The sequence below is a fragment of the Mobula birostris genome, chromosome 6, assembly GCF_030028105.1.
Source record: "Mobula birostris isolate sMobBir1 chromosome 6, sMobBir1.hap1, whole genome shotgun sequence".
Lineage (NCBI taxonomy): Eukaryota > Metazoa > Chordata > Chondrichthyes > Myliobatiformes > Myliobatidae > Mobula > Mobula birostris.
This window is the reverse complement of record NC_092375.1, coordinates 103,030,592-103,049,277: the sequence shown is the minus strand read 5'-3', so window position 1 is coordinate 103,049,277 and position 18,686 is coordinate 103,030,592. Positions and strand designations below refer to the sequence as shown.

The 18,686-nt window shown below is 44.4% G+C and overlaps 1 protein-coding gene across 1 annotated transcript in view; it reads left to right on the top strand.

Moving 5' to 3' along the window:
- Positions 1–18,686, top strand: part of arhgef49 (Rho guanine nucleotide exchange factor 49) — a 211,559-nt gene that overhangs the window by 156,491 nt on the left and 36,382 nt on the right. Inside the window, exons 3-4 of the mRNA XM_072259729.1 lie at positions 9,914–10,064; positions 17,726–18,065. Coding sequence (XP_072115830.1) covers positions 9,914–10,064; positions 17,726–18,065 — 491 coding nt within the window. The remainder of the gene's footprint in view (positions 1–9,913; positions 10,065–17,725; positions 18,066–18,686) is intronic.

Here is an 18,686-nt window from a genome sequence, read left to right as displayed (position 1 = left end):
TTAATTCCCTCATCCAAGTCATTAATATATATTGTAAACAACTGGGGTCCCAGCACTGAGCCTTGCGGTATCCCACTAGTCACTGCCTGCCATTCTGAAAAGGTCCCATTTACTCCCACTCTTTGCTTCCTGTCTGCCAACCAATTCTCTATCCACATCAATACCTTACCCCCAATACCGTGTGCTTTAAGTTTGCACACTAATCTCCTGTGTGGGACCTTGTCAAAACCCTTTAGAAAATCCAAATATACCACATCCACTGGTTCTCCCCTATCCACTCTACTAGTTACATCCTCAAAAAATTCTATGAGATTCGTCAGACATGATTTTCCTTTCACAAATCCATGCTGACTTTGTCCGATGATTTCACCGCTTTCCAAATGTGCTGTTATCACATCTTTGATAACTGACTCTAGCAGTTTCCCCACCACTGATGTTAGGCTAACCGGTCTATAATTCCCTGGTTTCTCTCTCCCTCCTTTTTTCAGAAAGAAATCAGCAAGACTAAAAGAAGGCATGAGGTTGCCCTAGCAGACAAGGTGAAGGATAGTCTTAAGGGATTCTACAGATACGTTAAAAACAAAATGATTACAAGGGGCAACTGGTCCTCTGGAAGACTAGAGTGGTAATCTATGCATTGAGCCAAAAGAGACGGGAGAGATCTTAAATGAATCTTGTGCATCTGTACATACTTGAAGACAGACAGAGAATCTATAGAAGTGAGGCAAAGCAGCAGCGAGGCATGGACCCTTTACAGATAACAGAGGAGGAGGTGTTGGCTATCTCGAGGAAAATTAAGGAATTTGTCAGGGCCTGACAAGGTATTCCTGTGGACCCTGTGGGAGACAAGTGCAGAAACTGCAGGGTCCCTAGCAGAGATATTTAAGTCATCCTTAGCAACAGATGAAGTACTAGAGGATTGGAGTATAGGTAATATTGTTCTGTTGTTCAAGAAAGGTTCTAAGAATAAACCAGGAAATTATAGGCCGGTGAGCCTGACATCAGAAGTGAGAAAGTTTTTGGAAAAAATTCAAAGAGACCAGATATATGAGTATTCGGATAGATAGGGACTGATTAGAGATAGTCAGCATGGATTTGTGCATGGTAGGTAATTTCTAACCAATCTTATAGAGTTTTTCGAGGAAGCTACAAAGAAAGTGGATGAAGGCAAGGCAGCAAATGTTGTCCACATCAGCATTAGTAGGGTATTTGATGAGATCCCACATGGGAGGTTGGCCAAGAAGGTTCAGTCATTTGGCATTCAAGATGAGGTAGTAAATTGGATCAGACATTGGCTTTGTGGGAGAAGCCAGAGTGTGGTAATAAATGGTTGCCTCACTGACTGGAGGCCTATGACTACTGGAGTGCCTCAGGGATCGGTTCTGGTTCTCTTATTGTTTGTCATCTATATCAATGTGATATAGATGATAATGTGGTTAACTGGATCAGCAAATTTGTGAATGACACAAATGTGATATAGATGATAATGTGGATCAGCAAATTTGTGAATGACACAATGTGATATAGATGATAATGTGGTTAATTGAATCAGCAAATTTGTGAATGACACCAAAACTGGGGTTGTAGTGGACAGCAAGGAAGACTATCATGGCTTGCATCGGGATCTGGAGCAGCTGGAAAAATGGTCTGAGAAATGGCAGATGAATTTAATGCCGATTTTGCACTTCGGTAGGACCAACCAGGGTCGGATTTACATAGTGAATGGTTAGGGCACTGAGGAGTGTGGCAGAACCAAGGGATCTGGGAATACAGGTCCATAGTTCACTGAAAGTCGCCGCACAGGTAGACTTATAAACTTATAGACTTACAGGTAGACTTAGACTTATAAGGTTATAAAGAAAGCTTTTGGCACATTGGCTTTCATAAATCAAAGTTCTGAGTTCAGGAGATGAGAAGTTATGTTGAAGTTGTATAAGATGTTGGTAAGGCCTAATTTGGAGTATTGTGTGCAGTTTTGGTCACTGACCTATAGGAAAGATGTAATTAAGGTTGAAAGAATCCAGAGGAAATTTACAATGGTGTTGCTGGGACTGGAGGACTGGTGTTATAAGGAAAGATTGTCTAGATTATGACTTTATTTCTCAGAATGTAGAAGATTGAGGGGGATTTTTGATAGAGGTATACAAAATTATGAGGGGGTATAGATAGGGTAAATGCAAGGAGGCTTTTTCCACTGAGGTTGGGTGGGTCTACAACTAGAGGTCATGGGTTAAGGGTGAAAGTTGAAAAGTTTAAGGAGAATATGAGGGGAAACCTTCACTCAGTGTCATAAGAGCATAGAACGAGCTGCATGTGAGCTCTCAAATGTTGAAATAGAGCCTGCATCCACCACCTCTGCTGGCATCACTTCCCACACACTCACCAGCCTCTTGAGTGAAAAAATTCCCCATCATTTTCACCTCTAAAAATTTCTTGTGAGTAGAGTTAAGAAACTGCAAGGGGAACTGCCAAGACCCTGATGGAAGTTTTATACAGGCCTCCAAACATCCGAACAGTAGCCAGGATGTGGGCTACAAATGACAATGGGAGATAGAAAAACCTTGTCAAAAGCACAATGTTACAATAGTCATGGGGGATTTCATTATGCAGGTAGATTAGGAAAATCAGGTTGGTGCTGAATTCCAAGAGAGAGAATTTGTAGAATATAAATTGGCTTTTTAGAGCAGTTTACAGTTGAGCCGACCAGGGGTTCAGCTATTCTTGATTGAGTGTTGTGTAACGAACCAGATTGGATTAGGGATCTTAATGAACCCTTAGGAGCCTGTGATCATAATGTGATAGAATTCACCCTGCAATTTGAGAGGGAGGAGCTCAAGTCAGATGTATCAGTATAACAGTGGAAAACAGGGAATTACAGAGGCAGAAGTTGACTTGCATTGAACACCAGCAGGGCTGACAGCAGAGTAGCAGTGGCTGGAGCTTCTGGGAGCAATTTGGAAGGCACAGAATAGATACATCCCAAAGAAGACAAAGTATTTTAAAGGCAGGATGATGCAAGCGTGGCTGACAAGGGAAGTCAAGGCTAACATAAAAACAAAAGAAAGGGCATATAATAGAGCAAAAATTAGTGGGAAAATTTTAAAATCCAACAGAAGGCAACTAAAAAGCCATAAGGGGGGAAAAGATGAAATATAAAGGTAAGCTAGTCAATAATTAAAAAAAAGATACCAAAAGTTTTTTTCAGATATATAAAGAGTAAAAGAGAGGTAAGAATAGATATTGGACCACTGGAAAATGACACAGGAGAGGTAGTAATGAGGACAAAAAAACGGCGGTCAAACAAAATGAGTATTTTGCATCAGTCTTCACTGTGGAACACACAAGTAGAATGCTGGCTGTTCAAGAGAGTCAGGGAACAGAGGGAATGTAGTTGCTATTAATAGGGGGAAGATGCTTGGGAAACAGAAAGATCTGAAGGTAGACACGTCACCTGGACTAGATAGACTACACCCAAGGGTTCTGAAGGAGGTAGCTGAAGAGATTGTGGAGGCATCAGTAATGATCTTTCAAGAATCACTTGATTTTCCAGTTCTGGAGAACTGGAAATTTGCAAATGTCACTCCACTCTTCAAGAAGTGAGAAAGGCAGAATAAAGAAAATGATAAGCCAGTTAGCCTGACCTCAGTAGTTGGGAAGATCTTGGAGTTGATCATTAAGGATGTTCTTTTGGGTGTTTGGAGACACATGGCAAAATAGGCCAAAGTCAGCATGGTTTCCTGAAGAGAAAATCTTGCCTGACAAATCAGTTAGAATTCTTTAAGGAAATTACAAGTAGGATAGACAAAGGAGAATCAGTGGATCGGAAAATCTTACCTGACAAATCTGTTAGAATTCTTTAAGGAAATTACAAGTAGGATAGACAAAGGAGAATCAGTGGATCGGAAAATCCTACCTGACAAATCTGTTAGAATTCTTTGAGGAAATTACAAGTAGGATGACAAGGGAGAATCTTGGATTTTCAGAAGGCCTGTGACAAGGTGCCACACATGAGACTGCTTAACAAGGTAAGAGCCCATGGTATTACAGAAAAGATATTAGCTTGGAAATTCAAATTCAATAGGTTTCAGTCAGATCTTCCCTCATTCTTCAAAGTTCCAGTGAATGCAGGCTCCAGTTGCACGCAGATAATATCAGTTAAATTCAGCACAAATTTCTGCTGGATGTGTTGGGCCAAATGACCCATTTCTCACACTATTCTATGACATTATAAATCTATCAGTCTCTCCAGGGAAAATCCAGGGAAAAAGGGCTCCCCTTTCCTTTCATCCAGGGAAAAAGGGCTCCCTTTTCCTTTCATCCATGTGCCTATCTGAAAGTCTATTGTGTTCCTAATGCATCTGCCTCTACCACCACCCATGGCAGCACATTTCAAGCCCCCCACCCCCCCCCCGCCAACTCCCTGCTTGAAAAATGTACCTCTGACCTCCCCCTATACTTCCCACAAATCACCTTAAAATTATGCCCTCATATTAGTCAATTCCATTCTGGGAAAAAGGTGCTGGCTGTTCACTCTATCAATGCTGCTTATCATCTTATTGGCCTCTATCAAGTCATGTCTCATCCGTCTTGGCTACAAAGAGAAAAGCCCTAGTTCACTCAGCATATAAGACATGCTCTCTCATCCAGGCAGCATCCTGGTAAATCTCCTCTGCACCCCCTCTAAAATTTTCCACATCCTTCCGACAATAAGGGAATTACAGAGGCATGAGACAGGAGCTTGCCCAGGTGGATTGGAGGAGAATACTGGCAGGAATGACAACAGAGCAGACGTGGCTGAAGTTTGTGGGAAAAGCTCACAAGGCACAGGATAGATAAGTCCCACAGAGGAAGAAGTTCTCAAATGGCAGGGGTAGGCAACTGTGGCTCACAAGGGAAGTTAAGGACTGCATAAAAGCCAAGGAAAGGACATATAAGGTAGCAAAAGTGAGTGGGAAATTGGATGATTGGGGATCTTTTAAAATCCAGCAAAAGGCGACTAAAAAAGCTATACGAAGGGAAAAGAAGAAATATGAGGGCAAACTAGCCAATAATATAAAGCAGGTTACTAAGAGATTTTTTTCAGTTATATAAAGAGTAAAAGGGAGGCAAGAGTTGATATTGGACCACTGGAAAATGATGCTGGTGAGGTAGGAATGAGGGCAAAGAAATGGCAGATGAAGTTAATGGGTACTTTGCATCTGTCATCACTGTGAAAGAGGTCCGTGAGTGTCAGGGAGCAGGAATGAGTGCCATTGCTATTACAAAAGAAAAAGTGCTAGGCAAATTGAAAGGCCTTTAGGGTGGATAAGACACCTGGACCAAATAGACTACATCCCAGAGTCATGAAAGAAGTTGCTGAAGAGATAACGGATGCATTGGTCATGATCTTTCAAGAATCACTTGATTCTGGCATGGTCCGGTGGGGGGACTGGAAGATTGCAAATGTCACCCCAATCTTTAAGAAGTGAGGAAGGCAAAACAAAAGAAATTATAGGCCAGTTAGTCTATCTTCAGTGCTTGGGAAAATGCTTATCAAGGACAAGATTTTGGGGTTACTTGGAGACTAATGATAAAATAAGCCAAAGTCAGCATGGTTTCTGTGAAGGGAAAACTTTCTTGACAAACCTGTTAGAGTTCTTTGAAGAAGTAACAAGCAGGGTGGACAAAGGAGAGGCAGTGGATGTCATTTACTTGGATTTTCAGAAAGCATTTGATAAGGTGCCACACATGAGGCTGCTTAACAAGATACAATCCTATGGCATTACAGGAAAGATACTGGCATGGATAGAGGAATGGCTGACAGGCAGGAGGCAGTGAATGGGAATAAAAGGGGCCTTTTCTGGTTGGCTGCTGGTGTTCCTCAGGGGTCAGTATTGAGACTGTGCTTTTCACATTGTCTGTTAATGATTTAGATAGTGGAATTGATGGCTTTGTGGCAAAGTTTGTGTATGATAGGTGGAGGGGTAGGTAGTGCTGAGGAAGCAATGTGATTGCAGTAGGACTTAGACAAATTGAAAAAATGGGCGAAAAAATGGGCAAAAAAGTGGGAAATGGAATACAGTGTTGGGAAATGTATGATAATGCATTTTGGTAAAAGGAACAATAGTGCAGACTATTATCTAAATGGGGAGAAGGTTCAAACATCAGAAATGCAGAGGAATTTAGGAGTCCTTGTGAAAGACTCCCAGAAGGTTAATTTACAGGTTGAGTCTGTGGTAAAGAAAGCATTTATTTCAAGCCGAATAGAATATAAAAGCAAGGAGATAATGTTGAGGCTTTATAAGACACTAGTCAGGATGCACTTGGAGTTTTGTCAATAGTTTTGGGACCCATATCTCAGAAAGGATGTGTTGTCATTGGAGAGAGTCCAGAGGAGGTTCACAAGGATAATTCCAGGAATGAAGGGGTTAACATATGAGGAACGTTTGATAGCTTTGGGCCTGTACTCACTGGAATTTAGAAGAATACATGGGGATCTCGTCGAAACCTACCAAATGTTGAAAGGACTAGATAAGGCAGATGTGGAGAGGATGTTTCTTATGGTGGGGTATCCAGAACCAGAGGGCACAGCCTCAAAATTGAGGAACTATCTTTTAGAACAGAGGTAAAGAGGAATTTGTTTAGCCAAAGTGTAGTGAATCTGTGACATTCTCTGCCACAGACTGCTGTGAAGGCCAAGTCCGTGGGTATATTTAAGGCAGAAGTTGATAGTTTCCTGATCAGTCGGGGCATCAAAGGATATGGCGAGAAGGCAGGTGTATGGGGTTGAGTGGGTTTTGTGGTCAACCATGATGGAATGGTGGAGCAGAATCGATGGGCTGAATGGCCTAATTCTGCTCCTATGGCTTATGGTCTTATGTTCCTCTGGCGACCAGACCCAAACACAATACTCCAAATGTGATCTGACCAGAATTTTATAGAGAACTTAAAACATTACAGCACAGTACAGGCCCTTCGGACCGTGATGTTGTGCCAACTTTTAACCTACTATAAAAGCAGTCTACCGCTTCTCTCCTACATATCGCATTGCATCCTGCAACATTTCCTCGTGGCTCTTGAACTCGGTCCCCTGACTAACTCATTGGAGGTTGAGGCACTGATAGTTCCTGACGCCTAGTCATTATAGTCAATCGCAGGGCCATTCCCTGACCATATTTCCAAGCCCCCCCCCCCCACCCTTGCACTGTTCCTGCTTCCCCATTAACACAGAGACCTGGACGTCAGCAGCTGAAGTGACTGCAACCTGTGCCCCAGGGATACAGAGATATCGCTATGCTTTCAAATGCCACATTAAGATGTCGGCTTAGATTACATGCTTGAGGTCTGGCTCTTGTGTATCAAATTGACAACTATTGGTGCCCGAGGTGGTAGCAGTACTAATTGAGCAACTAACTTTAAATAGGCATGTGTATATACACATGTTCACAAACACACACATACATACACACACACACACACACACACACACACACACACACCACCACCACCACCACCACCAATGACCTCCTGTTCTAGTCTCTCCCAAACTCAATGCCTACTTGCATTTACCCTATCTATACCCCTCATAATTTTGTCCATTTCTATCAATTCTCCTCTCATTCTCCCATGCTCCAGGAAAAGAAGTCCTGGCTGGTTCATGTCCATTCCCTGTAACTCATGTTCTGAAGTCTTGGCAAAATCCTTATAGATTTTCTCCGTACTTTTTCAGTCTTATTGATATCATTCCTGTAGATATCACTTAAATTCCAACAATCCAGAAACTTTCAAGAGTTTGATAAAGCTGGTCTGGCAAATTTTCCAGGTTATCGAATGGACTATGGCTGCTGAAATTTCAAAATTTGTAAATTTTTTATCGAAGTAAATGTATGTCAACGTATACTATCCTAAGACTCATTTTCTTGCAGGCATTCACAGTAGAACAAAGAAATACAATAGAAACAATTAAAAACTACACACAGACAAAAATTGAAAAGTGGCCAATGTGCAAAAGAAGACAAATTGTGCAAATAGAAAATGAGTAATTCTGAGAACATGATTTGTAGAGTCCTTGAAAACGAGTCTGTAGGTTATGGCATCAGTTGTGGTGAGTGAAGTTACTGATGGTTGTAAGATAATAGCTGTTTCTGAACCTAGTGATGTGGGACCTAAGGCCCCTGCATCTCTTTCCCGATGGCAGCAACAGGAAGAGGGGGCACGGCTTGGATGGTGGGGACCCTTAATGATGGATGCTGCTTTCTTACGGCAATGTTCCTTGTAGATGTGTTCAATGGTGGGGAGGGCTTTTCCTGTGATGGACTGGGTTGTATCCACCAAATTCTGTAGGTTTTTCTATTGTTTTCAATTCCAATATAATTTAAAATTCCAGCTCACATTTCATACAGCATGGCAAGCAGTACTCTGGTTAGATTAAAGGGAGCCAAGCACCAGTGAGTTTAACAGGATCATGGAAAATAGGTCCCTACACTGAGTTTACAAGATGTGTGGGAAACAGGGTGCAAGCCAATTTACAAAGAAGAGGGAATATGGGAAATGGGCCCCAGTGAGACCTTCAGCATAGAAACAAGCCCTTTGGCCCATTGTTCTGTGCTAACCATCATGCCTATCTTTATCGATTCCACTTGCCTGCTTTAACTGAATATACTCTATGCCCTGCTCATTCATGTACAGGTCAAGATATGTCTTAAATGCTTGTATATAAAAGGTTATCAGATTTTATGTATGAGTTCTTGATCCACAGTTCTCGCTTTGCCAACTAGCAGAAGTAGTTTCTCGCACTAGATGCTGGAGGAGTCGCAGTCTTTTGTGTGTTGCTCCAGCTCACCTTCTAGGACTCTACAACTCACATTCTCACTGTTATTTATTTATATTTGTATTTTCACGGTTTTTCTTTCTTTGCACATTGGTCATTGTCGGTCTTTGTGTGCAGTTTTTCATTCATTCTAGTGTATTTCTTTATCCTACAGTGAATGCCGACAAGAAAATGAATCCCAGAGCTGTATATGGTGAATATATGTACTTTGATTATAAATTCATTTTGAACTTCATGTGTGTTGCTCAAGATTTCCAGAATTTGCAAAATCTCGTTTGTAGATGTAGTTTCTCTCTGCATATCCTAGTAGTTCACCAGAATATGTTGAAAACTTCAGTCATATCACCACATAACTTGGTAAAAAAAATTCTAAAGATGCACAATCCGAGTTTGCATAATGGAGACATGAGATGCTGGAATCTGGAGTATGAAACATGCTGGAGGAAGGGGGGGGGGGGTGTCAGGCAGCATCTGTGCAGAGAGATGGACTTTTCCAACCACCCCTTCCAACTGAATCCATTTGACAATCACCCCAATCCAACCCCTCCCTCTCACCAGCTACCTCCCCTCTTGTTCTTTCAATCCAGATCTCCAACCATAATGTTGAAGCCATTTCCCTCCAGCAGCTTGTTTGTTTTTGCCCTAAGTTGTGGATTCACTATGGTCCTCGGTGGGTACCTGTTGAGGAGCTCTGGTGGATGAGAAGTAGCTTCCCAGCACCAGACTTCACAGCTGGTGACCTGCTTAGACAAGTCCCTTTTAAGTGTGACCAGAGCAGACCTGCAGATGGCACAGGGATGAAAATCCTGGAGGTAGCCAGAAAGGTGCATCTGTTCTCGACTTCTCTGGGCGCAAGGAAAATCACAAAATGTATGCAACACACTGTAAGTCCCTCAGTTCCACGTTATATTGAATCATGTCGTGTGTGAGAGAGGGGCCTCGCCATCCACCTTATAGGGCAAAGATATTTAATTCCGTCATTTAACAGAAGCTTAAATCTGCGCGCGTGAGTGTGGGAGTCACAACTGTGACTGGGGCTCCGACCACAAAGGCTGCCGTTGAACCTGGCGACCAGATTTTGACTTGATCCGCTTCCTCTCACAGCTGCACTGCAGAGCCCGCAGCCATCCGCCGGCCGCTGGATGACATCACCGTCAATGACAAGCGCCGCCAACCAGGCCCGGTTTCCACGGCAACCCGCGACCGAAGCGCTCTGAAGGCGGCGGCTTCTGCTCGACCTCGCCAGGCCGACCGTGTAAATAAGCCAATTCTTTATCGCTCTTTGCTGTGATCTGAATTAGCTCACGGGCAGGGGATAGGACAGGGCTGTTTGTGCCTCATTCTTGCATCGTTGCAGACTGAAGCGAAATCATTCTCCTGGTTGTTAGCTGTGTGGAAGCTGGGGCTTATTGATGACCATTCGAGAGAGACAGCCATATGACTTACTGTATATGGAAAGGTTGAATAGGTTAGGATATTGTTCCCTGGGGCATCGGAGAACGAGGGGAAATTTAATGGGTACACTGATTTAAGGGTTTTATATGGGATTAGTGAAAACCAGTTTGTTTCCGCTGAGGTTGGGCGAGACTAGAATTAGAGGTCATGGGTTAAGGGTGAAAGGTGAATATTTAAGGGGAACATGAGAGGAACTTCCTCACTCAGAGAGTGGTGAGAGTGTGGTAGGAGCTGCCAGTGGAAGCGGTGGATGTGGGTTCGATTGCAACAGTTAAGAGAAGTTTGAATAGGTACGTGGATGGGAGGGGTGTGGAAGGCGGGTTAATAGGACTAGGCCGAATAACAGTCGGGCATTGATTAGATGGGCTGAAGGGTCTGTTTCTGTGCTGTTAGCGCTCTGTGGTTCAAGGAGCTTAGCAATGTGGCAGGTGAAAAGGACCAAGGTTTTCGTGCAGTTCCTTCCACCACCTGATAGCTGTTTCAGAGAGCAACGTGAATGATCAAACTGCTATCAGTAAGTCAACCAACGAACCAGGCAGGAGGCAAGGGAAACAGTGTTGAGAGCTTAAATTATAATGGGTGAGCAGGATTTAGAAGCTGCAATCTAATCGAGGTTTGAGTGTTTTATGTATGAAGTGAAGGATTCTGGGACTGAATTGCGGGCTGCAATCTAATGGAAGAGAGCAGTTGGCATAATTGAGTGGTCTGGAGCAAACTCAGCAGCATCTGTGAGGTGACACGCTGAATTATTCCTCCAGCAGGTTTTTTGTTACTCCAGATTGCGGCATCTGCAGTTATTTAATGCCTCCAAACTCCTGGAGGAACTCAACAGGCCAGGCAGCATTGGAGAAGGGGAATGCACAGTGATCATCTTGGGTTCACCTGGACTGAAAGAGGAGAGTATAAAGGGTGAGCCGAAGGTGTGGAACAAAAGCTGGCAAGTCAGGTGGATCCAGCTGAGGAGTGTGATAGACAGACAGAGGAGGGGAATGGTTTTACTCTAGGCAAGGAATTTCATCACAACCTGCTGTGTGAGGCTATCAGGCAGGAAATTGGAAGCATAAATTGGGAATAGATGTTCTCCAGGAAATGTACAGAAGAAATGTGGTAAATGTTCAGGGGATATTTGTGTGGAGTTCTGCATAGGTATGTTCCAATGAGACAAGGAAAGGATGATAGGGTACAGAACCATGGTGTACAAAGGCTGTTGAAAATCTAGTCAAGAAGAAAAGAAGAGCTTACGAAAGGTTCAAAAAGCTAGGTAATGATAGAGATCTAGAAGATTATAAGGCTAACAGGAAGGAGTTTAAGATTGAAATTAGGAGAGCCAGAAGGGGCCATGAGAAGGCTTTGGCGGAAGGATGAAGGAAAACCCCAAGATAATCTACAAGTAAGTGAAGAGCAAGAGGATAAGACTTGAGAGAATAGGACCAATCAAGTGTGGCAATGGAAAAGTGTGTATGGAACCGGAGAAGATAGCAGAGGTACTTAATGAATACTTTGCTTCAGTATTCACTACTGAAAAGGATCTTGGTGATTGTAGAAATGACTTGTAGCAGACTGAAAAGCTTGAGCATATAGATATTAAGAAAGAGGATGTGCTGGAGCTTTTGGAAAGCATCAAGTTGGATAAGTCGCCGGGACTGGACCCCAGGCTACTGCAGGAGGTGAGGGAGGAGATTGCTGAGCCTCTGGCGATGATCTTTGCATCATCAATGGGAACGGGAGAGGTTCTAGAGGATCGGAGGGTTGCAGATGTTGTTCCTTTATTCAAGAAAGGGAGTAGAGATAGCTCAGGAAGTTATAGACTAGTGAGTCTTACTTCAGTGGTTGGTAAGTTGATGGAGAAGATCCTGAGAGGCAGGATTTATGAACATTTGGAGAGGCATAATATGATTAGGAATAGTCAGCATTGCTTTGTCAAAGGCAGGTCGTGCCTTACGAGCCTGATTGAATTTTTTGAGGATGTGACTAAACACATTGATGAAACAGATCAGTTGATGTAGTATATATGGATTTGAGCAAGGCATTTGATAAGGTACCCCATGCAAGGACTATTGAGAAAGTAAGGAGGCATGGGATCCAAGGGGACATTGCTTTGTGGATCCAGAATTGGCTTGCCCACAGAAGGCAAAGAGTGGTTGTAGACGGGTCATATTTTGCATAGAGGTCGATCACCAGTGGTGTGCCTCAGGGATCTGTTCTGGAACCCCTTCTCTTTGTTATTTTTATAAATGGCCTGGATGACGAAGCGGAGTGATGGGTTAGTAAGTTTGCTGGTGACACAAAGGTTGGGGGTGCTGTGGATAGTGTGGAGGGCTGTCAGAGGTTACAGCGGGACATTGATAGGATGCAAAACTGGGCTGAGAAGTGCCAGATAAGTGTGAAGTGGTTCATTTTGGTAGGTCAAATATGATGGCAGAATATAGTATTAATGGTAAGGCTCTTGGCAATGTGGAGGATCAGAGGGATCTTGGGGTCCGAGTCCATAGGACACTCAAAGCTGCTACGCAGGTTGACTCTGTGGTTATGAAGGCATACAGTGCATTGGTCTTCATCAACTGTGGGATTGAGTTTAAGAGCCGAGAGGTAATGTTGCAGCTATATAGGACCCTTGTCAGACCCCACTTGGAGTACTGTGCTCAGTTCTGGTTGCCTCACTACAGGAAGGACGTGAAAACCATAGAAATGGTGCAGAGGAGATTTACAAGGATGTTGCCTGGATTGGGGAGCATGCCTTATGAGAATAAGTTGAGTGAACTCGGCCTTTTCTCCTTGCAGCGGCGGGGGATGAGAGGTGACCTGATAGAGGTGTACAAGATGATGAGACGCATTGATCATGTGGATAATCAGAGGCTTTTTCCCAGGGCTGAAATGGCTAGCATGAGAGGGCACAGTTTTAAGGTGCTTGGAAGAAGGTACAGAGGAGATGTCAGGGGTAAGTTTTTTACACAGAGAGTGGTGAGTGTGTGGAATGGGCTGCCAGCAATGGTGATGGAGGCGGAAACGATAGAGTCTATTTAAGAGACTGCTGGATAGGTACATGGAACTCAAAAAAATAGAGGGCTATGGGTAACCCTTGGTAATTTCTAAGTAAGGACGTGTTTGGCAGAGCACTGTGGGCCGAAGGGCCTGTATTGTGCTGTAGGTGTTCTATGTTCTATGTATACAGTAGCAGAGTCTGGGAGGCTCTGGTGATCTGTTTGAAGAATAAAAACAAAATAACATTTAAAATTTTAAAAAAACAGGAATGTTGGAAACTCTCAGCTGGTTGGGCAACATGTGTTGGAGAGAGAACTGACGTTACTGGACCTGATAGGAGTATATAAAATCATGAGAGACAGAGCCGATGACTTCAAATACAATTAGTACATCCAGCTTCTAACAGACCGTGTGAAGGAGTTGGAGCTGGGACTGGATGAGCTCTGGATCATTTGGGAGGCTGAGGCGGTGATAGACAGGACGTACAGGGAGGTAGTTACACTAAAAAAAAACGTGTTTATTTTCTATTTAAATCCCATGACAGTGAATTTTATTCCAAGCCTCTGATTTTTAGGTGGTGAATTCTGTAGGAGTGAGTATAAATGTCTCTACCACTCTGGCCAATGCTGAGGTTACCGATATTTTCTCAGGGTGCGATAGTAAAAGTATTTCAATAAAGATGCAGGACACAAGAAACTGGGTGTCAGTCAGGAGTGTGAAAGCCAGTGCAGAGAACCTCTGTGGCCATCCCCCTCAACAGTACGTATACGTATTACTTTGGGTACTGTTGGGAGGGATGACCTAGCAGAGGAACTTATACACACAAACAAGAGAAAATCTGCAGATGCTGGAAATCCGAGCAGCACACACAAAATGCTGGAGGAACGTGTCACAGCGGTCAGGTCTCTGGCACTGAGTCTGCCTCTGTGGCTCAGAAAGGAAAGGGGAAGAAGAAATGAGCTGTGCTGATAAGGGAACAGAAAGGAGGTTCTGTGGACAAGGAGATACCCAGATGGTATATGTTGCCTCCCGGGTGCCAGGTTCTGGGGCTTCTTGGATCAAATTCTCAGCAATCTAAAGTGGGAGGGTGATCAGCCAGATGTTGTGGTCCATATGGTCACAGGTCAGAAGAGGGTTGAGGTTCGGCAAAGTGAGTCAGAGAGTTCGGTGCTAAGTTAAAGGACAGGACCTCCAGGGTTGTGATCTCGGGATTGCTGCCCGTAAGACCAAAAGGTATAGGAGCAGAACTGGGCCGCTATGGCACCACCATTTCATCACGGCTGATCCAATTTTCCTCTCAGCCCCCATCTCCTGCTGTCTCCCCAGATCCCTTCATGTCCTGAACCGTGCCAGGTGTCAGTGAGGGCAGAAAAAGGAAGATCATACAGTTTAACTTCGCTAGGAGTTGGTGTAGGAGGGAGAGCTTCAGATTTTTGAACCATTAGGTTCTCTTTCAGAGAAGGTGGGACTGATCCAGAAGAGATGGCTGGCACCTAAACTGGAGCTGGACAAATATCCTGGTGGGATGGTTTGCTAGTACTGCACAGGGGCGTGGGGGGGTGGGGGTGTTGGTTGGGGGTTGGCAGGACCAGAGTGCCGGAGCAAAGTGTGGAGGCAGATGTTGGTAAGGCCTCAGAGAAAGTCAGGAATCAAAAGGTCGAGAATGGTGTGACTAATGTTCTGAGTTTCATATATTTCAATGCAAGAAGTATCATAGGAAAGGCAGATGAGCTCAGGATATGGATCAACACATGGAATTATGATATCGTAGCCGTTAGTGAGACTTGGTTGCAGGAGAAGCAGGACTGGCAGCTCAGTATCCAGGGCTGCATTGTTTAAGACGCGATAGAGCAGGAGGGATTAAAAGGGGAGCGGTGGCCTTACTCGTCAGGAAAAATGTCGTGGCAGTGCTCAGTCAGAGCAGACTGGAAAACTTGTCTAGTGAGGCTTTATGGGTGGAACTGAGGTATAAGAAAGGTATGACCACATTAATAGGGCTATATTACAGACTACCCAACTGTCCAGTGGATTTAGAGGAAACAATTTGTAGAGAACACGTAAAAAAGAAATCAGGAGGGCTAAAAGAAGACATGAGGTTTCCCTAACAGACAAGATGAAGGAGAATCCCAATTGGCCCTCTGGAAGATCAGAATGTTAATCCATGTGTGGCATCAAAAGACATGGGAAGATCTTAAAGTGATTTTTTTTGCATCTGTATTTACTCGGGAGATGGACGCAGAGTCTATAGAAGTGAGGCAAAGCAGCAGGGAGGTCATAGACCCTCTACAGATTACAGAGGAGGAGGTGTTTACTGCCCTGAGGCAAATCCCCAGAGCCTGAGAAGTTGTTCTCTTGGACCCAGCGGGAGGCAAGTCCAGAAATTGTCATGGCCTAAACAGAGATAATTAAATCATCCTTAGTGACAGGTGAGGTAGCAGAGGATTGGAGAATAGCTAATGTTGTTTCTCTTTTGAAGGAAGGCTCTAAGAATAAACCAGGAAATTATATTCTGGTGAACCTGAGATCTGTAGAGGACAAGTTATTGGAAGTTGTTTGAGGGACCAGATATGTGAGTATTTGGATAGACAGGGATTGCTCAGGGATAGTTAGCATGGCTTCATGTGTAGTAGGTCTAAGAGAGTTTTTTTGAGGAAATTACCAGGAACGGTGATGAAGGCAAGGCAATGGATGTTGCCTACATGGACTTAAGCAAGGCAGCTAACAAAGTCCCGCATGGGAGGCTGATGAAGAAGATTCAATCACTTGGCATTGAAGGTGAGGTAGTAAATTTGATTAGACATTGGCTTTGATGGAGAAGCCAGAGAGTGGGAGTAGATGGTTGCCTCTCTGACTGGAGGCCTGGGACTAGTGCAGTGGTGCTGGGTCTGTTGTTGTTTGTCATGTATATCAACGATCTAGATGATGTCAATGTATGTGATCTCATTCAGCAAATAAGTGAATGACACCAGGATTGGGGGTGTAGTGGACAGTGAGGAAGATCATCAAAGCTTGCAGCGGGATCTGGACCAGCTGGAAAAATTGGCATATGGGATTTCATGCAGGCAAGATTAAGGTGTTGCTCTTTGGTGGACCAACCAGGGTAGGTCTGACACAGTGAACTGCAGGGCACTGAGGAGTGCTGTCAAACAAAGGGATCTGGGAATACAGATCCATAATTTATTGAAAGTGGTGTCACAGGTCATTAAGAAAGGTTTTGGCATCTATAGGAGGGCCTGATGAAGGGTCTCAGTCTGAATCGTTGACTGTTTATTCCCTTCCATTGCTGGTGCCTGACATGCTGTGCATGTTGCTTTGTGAGACAAGGTTTATTTTACACAGAGTGGTGGGTTTCTGGCCCACCCTGCCAGTGCTGCTGATGGAAGCAGATATGATATGATTAAGCGGCATTTAGACAGAGACATGAGAGATATGGATCATGTGTAGGCAGATGGGATTGGTTTAAATTAGCATCATCGTTGGCACAGACATTCATATTGAGAGCTCTAGAATATAAATCAAGGGTGTAATGCTGAGGCTTTATAAGGCATTGGTCAGACCACGTTTGGAGTATTGTGAGCAGTTTTGGGTCCCTTATCTCAGAAGGGATATGTGGCATTGGGCAGAGTCCAGAGAAGGCTCATGAGAATGATCTTAGGAATGAAAGGGTTAATGTATGATGAGCATTTGATGTTTCTTGGCCTGTACTCACTGGAGTTCAGAAAATGAGGAGGGGTCTCCTTGAAACCTTTCAAATATTGAAAGGCCTAGATAGAGTGGGTATGGAGAGGATCTACAACCAGAGGGCACAGCCTCAGAGTAAAGGATGCCTCCTGAGAACAGAACTAACAAGGAATTCCTTTAGCCAGGGTGTGGTGAGTCTGTGGAATTCATTGCCACAGACGGGGGCCAAGTTCTTGAGCAGTGAGGACGTCAAAGGTTTCGGGGAGAATGGAGTTGAGAGGGATAATAAATCAGCCATGATGGAATGCACACAGTTTAGATGGGCCAAATGGCTTATTTTTGCATCTTTGTCTTGTATCTCACGAGTGCAATGGGCTGAAAGGCCTGTCCTTGTACTGCACTGCCCTGCATTCCACCTTTCAGGATGAATGACTTCCCAGAATCTGAATTATCAGGTGGCAGATTCTTAGCAGTGAATCCGACAGAATAAAGTGAGCAGCCAGGTCTGGAATGAGTTGGAGGCAGAGAGAGACTGAATGACTAAACTGGCATAAGAGGGTTTCCACCGGGTGCTCTGGTTTCCTCCCACATTCCAATGTGTGGGCATGCGATGTTGGTGCAGGAAGCAAGGGGATGCCCCCAGCACATTTTCAGACTGGTTTTGATCATTGACACAAACAACATGTTTCACTGCATGTTTTGATGTACTGGTAACAAATAAAGCTAATCTTTAAAAATGTAGCTAATTTTTATTTTTGCCCCGGATTTATTTTTCCCTCCCCTGCCCGCCCCCCCCAGCGTTCCCTGCCTAGCTGTCGGAGATCCAGTTCAGACGCGGCCTATGGGACCACAGAGACAGCTAAAGCCCAGCGGGAGTGCCGGCTGCGCCCCCACTTCAGTGACCCGATGCCTGCCGACGCGGCGAAGCGGAAGCAACTGGAGATGAGGATTGCGGCGGCGGCCTGGGGCCTGGGGCAGAAACGAGGGCAGGACAAGGAAGGTGGTGGGTGTGAGTGTCATATTGGGTACTCCAGATCGCGGCCAGCCCTCACACAGGGGGGAAGGAGGAACTCAGGAATCCAGGACAACCCTCTGGCCCTCTGGTGCAATACAAGGGGGAGCCGTACGTCCTTTGGATAAGGAAATCCACCCCAGTCATACAGCATTCTTCATTGCAACCCATCCATGCACACCTAGCTGGTGTTGGTATTAGTAATTACTATTGTCACTATAGTCAATATTGGATTATTGCTAGCATATCAAAGACCCCACCCACCCTGCACATTCACTCTTCTCCCCCTCCCAGCAGGCAGAAGACACAAAAACCTGAAAGCACGTACCACCAGTAGAATGGACCTCTTGTACGATAGATGGACTTCTGACCTCACAATCCACCTCGTTATGTTTTTGCATGGTGCTCAGCACTTTCCCTGTAGCTTTTCCACTTTATGCTGTGTTGTTACTTTAGTTTGGAGATAAAGCAGGGTAACAGGCCCTTCGGCCCAACGAGCCTGTGCTGCCCATTTACACCCATGTGACCAATTAACCTACTAACCCGTACAACATTGGAATGTGGGAGGAAACCCACTTGATCACAGGGAGAATGTACAAACTCCTTACAGACAGTGGCAGGAATTGAACCTGAGTCGCTGGTGCTGTAATAGTTACGTTAACTCCCACGCAGTCACAGGGAGAATGTACAAACTCCTTACAGACTGGATAGGAATTGAACCCGAGTTGCGGGCGCTATAATAGCATT